The sequence below is a fragment of the Procambarus clarkii genome, chromosome 4 (genome assembly GCF_040958095.1).
Source record: "Procambarus clarkii isolate CNS0578487 chromosome 4, FALCON_Pclarkii_2.0, whole genome shotgun sequence".
NCBI classification, from domain to species: domain Eukaryota; kingdom Metazoa; phylum Arthropoda; class Malacostraca; order Decapoda; family Cambaridae; genus Procambarus; species Procambarus clarkii.
Window position 1 is genome coordinate 41,651,304 of NC_091153.1, and position 6,471 is coordinate 41,657,774.

General features: G+C 44.4%; 1 protein-coding gene across 2 annotated transcripts in view; it reads right to left on the minus strand.

Moving 5' to 3' along the window:
- The window catches only part of LOC123750243 (phosphatidylserine synthase), a 33,303-nt gene extending 29,197 nt beyond the window's left edge, over positions 1-4,106 (minus strand). For both annotated transcript variants that reach the window (XM_069333721.1, XM_069333714.1), the window contains exons 1-2: positions 3,924-4,106; positions 1,548-1,734 (exon numbers count right to left, since the gene is read on the minus strand). In XM_069333721.1, coding sequence (XP_069189822.1) covers positions 1,548-1,734; positions 3,924-4,093 — 357 coding nt within the window. In that variant the 5' untranslated portion in view covers positions 4,094-4,106. The remainder of the gene's footprint in view (positions 1-1,547; positions 1,735-3,923) is intronic.
- Between the last annotated feature and the right edge of the window lie 2,365 nt (positions 4,107-6,471).

Here is a 6,471-nt window from a genome sequence, read left to right on the forward strand (position 1 = left end):
GCACTCCTGGCATTCCACAACAACCCCTACCAAGACAGAGACTGAGCTGGTTCCATTGGCAATTTTCATGATTGACAAGGGAAAACAAAGCAGGCTAGGGAAGGGAACTATCAGGAGAAAGCACCACGCCATTATGACTATATACAATTGAAAGACCACACTTCTGACTAGCAGACAAGAACACCAACTGGTAACCCATATCAACTAGTAGTCAAGATGGAGCAGAACTCAGATACCTTGGAACTGTGGGCTCAATAAATGACCACTTGAGTTTGGGAAATGTTTTGGGTGCACAAGTCGAGTCAAATTGATAAGAGCCCAAAATTGGTCTATCCATCAAAATGGAAAGAGCCTATCCAATTGAAATCCCAGCCATTACCCTAACTTCCAGATGGATGAGCACATGTCAATAGGCAACTTTCAGTTCCAGAAAAATAAGCCAAAACTAACTCAACACCACCTGGCAAATCAAAGGAACGGTGGTTGTATGAAATGTCAGACAAGGTATGTGCCTGTTGAGCCTCTACAGATCTCATACTAGGCATCACAGACCACCTTCTTGGAACAAGAAACAAGCAGAACACCACCTGAAGAGAGGTTACTGCTATAAACACCTTGTCCAACAAATCTTGAGTGTTAGGAAGAGAAAAAATGAATGGGTAGGATACCAAGGCACCTGGGGAAGAGTGTGAATGCAACCAGACCCAGGTGAGACCATATGTAGACAACACAAAATAGCCCAGACATCATGGTTCAAACTTTCTGGAAGGTGCCCAAATATCCCCTAAAAATATCATTGCTGGGGCTTGCCATAAAAGAACTGCCTGGATGGAATCCCAATTCCACCAGCCATCTTTCTTACCCAGACAAAGGCGAAGGGCAAGGGCTAGCACTCACGCAAGCCACTGAGGCACAAGCACCATTACCTTGTCCAGGAACTTGAGACAGCCCAGAATGACAACACCCTGAGAAGCAGGCTGAACAGGTTTCAACCAAATCACCTGGTGAAAAGGTTAGAAGAATACACCTATAATAGTCCAAGTCACCCACAATCCACCTCCTCAGAAAAGAGCAGCAGAAAAGGGAGAGGCCAGCAAGAGGGAAAGTAATAATAGCTTAGAAACTGTCCAAGAGAGCATGCCTGCAGCCACAATGAGCACACAGCTGCCCGCCACACAGATAGTACCAATATACCATACATCTAAAACTGCCATACTATGTGATTGTGTCATCATAGTAACTAACATTACACTGAGCATTGTCCTGGTAGTGATACGAGAGTAATTAACATTTGTATAGTATATATATATAGTATAGTATATAATTAACATTATACATGTCCTAAGTGTGCTAGTGATGTAAGTCAAGTGAAGCTACTGAAGGATCTACCCAAAAATTAAACAATATAAGAAAAATGTGCACTTTTGTCAAGGATTAATTTGAATTTCATTTCTCTAGTTGAATTTATACAAAAAAATTATTACTTTATATTTTTAATTACAATTACTGTATTAACATTATAGTCTGCTGTATAACGTGTATCTTACCTGGAAAATTATGAAGAGCAGCAGGAGCATATACAGTATTGAGAGACCAAACACAACACGCCAGACAGCAGGATGTGGTCGAGTGAAAGGCCCATTTGGAAATGCCATGATGCTAATGATGAGGAAAAAGAAAACCATGGCTCCCAGCCCATACTGGATATTTGACTGGATGCTCTCATTTTCATCCCTAGAAGAAACAATTAATTTTAATGGATTTATTTTGAACATTACGACTAAAAGCCCATCAGTCCACAGAACTTTAAGGGAAAACTTAATTCTAATTATTAAAATAGATTTTTATATAGAATAATGGGGTTCTGTATTTAAATTTTGTCTATTACGATACTGCTATAGTAAAATATTTTCATATCATTGTAAAAATTAACATCCTCAAGAACAAATCTTTCAGCATTTAAATAAAAGGATAAGGTTATCCTGTAAAGCAACCTATCATTATATCAAATTTATGCAGAATATTATGAAAGGCATTATAAATGTTATGAAGGCTTATTTTACAGAGCAGGATAAAGTTCTTGTTAAGGTTAATGCATGAAAGTTGCAGAAATATAAATGATATGAACCCTAATTACACAAGTTTTGAGCAAGCAAGAATGAACAGTAACAAAAATCAAGTGTTAAAGTAATGAATTGCCCCCCTCCCCCCTGGTGAGCTCCTAGAAACTACCCAGAGCGCTGTTAAAGCCAAAACTTCAGGAACCGCACCAGACCTTGACACCCATACTCACCTACCGAAAGCCAGGACAAGAACTGTCTCTTTCTACAAACTGAGGACAGCTTCAAGATCAAAAATTTACCAAAAACTGAGAAAACCAATGAAAAACTTTAGGAAAACAAGTAAAAAAATTGAACAATAAAACAACCCAGCTGGTCCAGCACTTCGTGCAGGAACTTGCAGAGTTTCCACTTGAAAACTTCCACCTGTGATATGGCAATATTTCTTATAATGTATTTGATAGACAGGAAGTTGAAGAGCTACAGACCTCTGGTATTCATACAGTGCTTCTCTGATTGTGCTTAGCAAAATTGAAAAATTTTAATAGATACATTGTAAGAAAATTTGAAGAAAATTAGTAGGATTATCAATAGGTACATTGTAGCATAATTTGAGGATTATTTCTAGGTCTATTGTAGTAAAATTTGCATTCAATATAACAACGATGATATAAGATGATAGCAGTGATTACACTGGTAAAGTTGTATGGCTGAGGCACATATATCGGGGGGAGTGGGTAGCACAAGATACAGTGTGGGTTGGAAGCACTAGGTAGGAAACTGAGGATGAAATTAGGTATTTTTTTGTTTTACTGTTGAATAAGGCATAGGTTGGACAGCTTTTTAATTCCATAGGGAGTGAATTCCTGACTAGGTCCCTATATTTGCATAGTGTGTTTACACAGATTTAGTTTGACTCTGGGGATATCAGATATTTATTTCTGGTGTGGTGATTATGGGTTCTATTACATCTGTCAAGGAAGAGTTTCACATCAGGATTTGCATTTAGGAACAAAGTTTTATACATGTAAATGGTACAAGAGAATGTGTGGAGTGAGTTTATGTTTAGCATGTTTAGGGATTTAAACAGAGGGGCTGTGTGTTGTCTGAAGACAGTTTGTTATTGTTCAGATAGCAGATTTTTACTGAGTGATGATGGACTTGAAGTAGTTTTCAGAGGTGAGCCCCATGCACAGACACCATATGTAAGATAGGGATAGATTAGTGCATAGTATAATGAGCTCTGCTCTCCTCTAAGAGAGCAGAGTTTGGAACATAATACAATGTACAGTATCTGATTTTAGAAAGTATTCTAATCGTTTTTTAGACTTTTTGGTTTAAATAGGTTTTTGAGACGTATTTATGACTAGGTGAGCCAGAGGAATTAGGTGAAAGGAAACATGCCCAGTTATCTCTGTCCCACCTGGGAACTGAACCCGGGATTCCAGACTGTAAGTAGAGACCGAAGCCAACTGTACTACACGACCATTTCATCGTTCACTGGCATGAACCGTAATCGAGATATGGACAAATTGACCAGTGTGTAGCGTGATGACAAAACAATATCAAACTACAGTAGCAAAATATACTTCCAAATCTTATTCTTCCAAGAAGTTTAGAAAAGCTTGGCTAGCTCAATATTGAGGTTTAGGGACGAGAGAACCCGTCAGGTAAATACGGGAAAACTGTGGACTTAAACCGTAGATTCATCTGCAGCTTTTTGAACTGCAATTCATACTACACACTTCCATCATCATATAATTAATAGTATCTATTAAACTGTAGGCCTCACGGCAAAATAAAGGAGTCAAATAGACCACATGCAAGCATTTGTAGGCAAGGTTTGAAGACACCGAACCTCACCTGGTAAAAGCAAAATAAATCAAGCTGGAAATAATAACGATAAGCAAAGTGATGCTGTGCGGCTTGTAGAAGAACTCTAGAGATATGTCGTCCACGGGCCGCTCGTTAATTGAGATAAATCGGTCAGAAGCGTCCGAGCCAGAAGAGTAGGTCCTCCTCCGCGTAGCCATGGCTCCTGTTTACAGTGTCCGGGTAGGAAGCTTCTACGGAGGACCTCCTGCACCTGCCCTCTCCTTCCTAACTCACGCCAATCAACACAGGCATTCATAGTCTTAATTTTATTATTCATTTAAATTTTGTATTAAAATAATTTTTTTTTCAAAATTGCGGATTTGAGATTTTAGGGGACAGATATCTCCGTGCGAGTTTCCTCCATGACCTTGGCGCGCTGGTGGGCAGCAGACGACCTATAGCGACACTTCCTTCAATTTCCCCTTCTTCAGTCACCTTCCCCCCTCCTTCAGTCACCTTCCCTTCCTTCAGTCACCTTCCCCCCTCCTTCAGTCACCTTCCCTTCCTTCAGTCAGCTCTCCCCTCCTTCAGTCAGCTCTCCCCTCCTTCAGTCACCTTCCCCCTCCTTCAGTCACCTTCCCCCTCCTTCAGTCACCATCCCCCTCCTTCAGTCACCTTCCCCCTCCTTCAATCACCTTCCCTTTCTTCAGTCAGCTCTCCCCTCCTTCAGCCACCTTCCCCCTCCTTCAGTCACCTTCCCCCTCCTTCAGTCACCTTCCCCCTCCTTCAGTCACCTTTCCCTCCTTCAGTCACCTTCCCTTTCTTCAGTCAGCTCTCCCCTCCTTCAGTCAGCTTCCCCTCCTTCAGTCACCTTCCCTTCCTTCAATCAGCTCTCCCCTCCTTCAGTCACCTTCCCTCTCCTTCAGTCAGCTCTCCCCTCCTTCAGTCACCTTCCCCCTCCTTCAGTCAGCTCTCCCCTCCTTCAGTCACCTTCCCCCTTCTTCAGTCAGCTCTCCCCTCCTTCAGTCACCTTCCCCCTCCTTCAGTCAGCTCTCCCCTCCTTCAGTCACCTTCCCCCTCCTTCAGTCAGCTCTCCCCTCCTTCAGTCACCTTCCCCCTTCTTCAGTCAGCTCTCCCCTCCTTCAGTCACCTTCCCCCTCCTTCAGTCAGCTCTCCCCTCCTTCAGTCACCTTCCCCCTCCTTCAGTCAGCTCTCCCCTCCTTCAGTCACCTTCCCCCTCCTTCAGTCAGCTCTCCCCTCCTTCAGTCACCTCCCCCCTCCTTCAGTCACCTTCCCCCCTCCTTCAGTCACCTTCCCTTCCTTCAGTCAGCTCTCCCTCTCCTTCAGTCAGCTCTCCCCTCCTTCAGTCACCTTCCCCCTCCTTTAGTCAGCTCTCCCCTCCTTCAGTCACCTTCCCCCTCCTTTAGTCAGCTCTCCCCTCCTTCAGTCACCTTCCCCCTCCTTCAGTCACTCTCCCTTCAGTCAGCTCTCCCCTCCTTCAGTCAGCTCTCCCCTCCTTCAGTCGCCTTCCCCCTCCTTCAGTCACTTTCCCCTCCTTCAGTCACCTTCCCCTCCTTCAGTCACCTTCCCCTCCTTCAGTCGCCTTCCCTCTACTTCAGTCACCTTCCTCTCCTTCAGTCACCTTCCTCTTCAGTCACCTTCCTCTCCTTCAGTCACCTTCCCCCTCCTTCGGTCACTTTCCTCTCCTTCAGTCACCTTCCCTTCCTTCAGTCACCTTCCCTTCCTTCAGTCACCTTCCCTTCCTTCAGTCACCTTCCTCTCCCTCGGTCACCTTCCTCTCCTTCAGTCACTTTCCTCTCCTTCAGTCACTTCCCCTCCTTCAGTCACCTTCCCCTCCTTCAATCACCTTCCCCCTCCTTCAGTCACTTTGCTCTCCTTCAGTCACTTTGCTCTCCTTCAGTCACTTTCCTCTCCTTCAGTCACTTTCCTCTCCTTCAATCACTTTCCTCTCCTTCAGTCACCTTCCCCCTCCTTCAGGTACCTTCCCCTCCCCTTCTTCAGTCACCTTCCCCCTCCTTCAGTCACCTCCCCCCTCCTTCAGTCACCTTCTCCCTCCTTCAGTCACCTTCTCCCTCCTTCAGTGACCTTCCTCTCCTTCGGTCACCATTCACCTTCCCCCTCCTTCAGTCACCTTCCTCTCCTTCGGTTACCTTCCCCCTCCTTCAGTCACTTTCCTCTCCTTCAGTCACTTTCCTCTCCTTCAGTCACTTTCCTCTCCTTCAGTCACTTTCCTCTCCTTCAGTCGCTTTCCTCTCCTTCAGTCACCTTCCCCCTCCTTCATTCACCTTCCCCCCTCCTTCAGTCACCTTCCCCCTCCTTCAGCCACCTCCCCCCCTCCTTCGGTCACCTTCCCCCTCCTTCAGTCACCTTCCCTCTCCTTCAGTCACCTTCCTTGTGAGTTATACTCACAAGGAGTTATACTCACAAGGGTAAGTACAACTAGGTGAGTACATTATAAACCTCTGCGACTGGTGTTTACATCTAAAATGTGTTCGAGTGACCAAAGATTAAACTTATTCCAGATTTTAGCTGTAAACCCCGCCACTCTCCACCAGAGGAATGGTGTAGTTCTCTT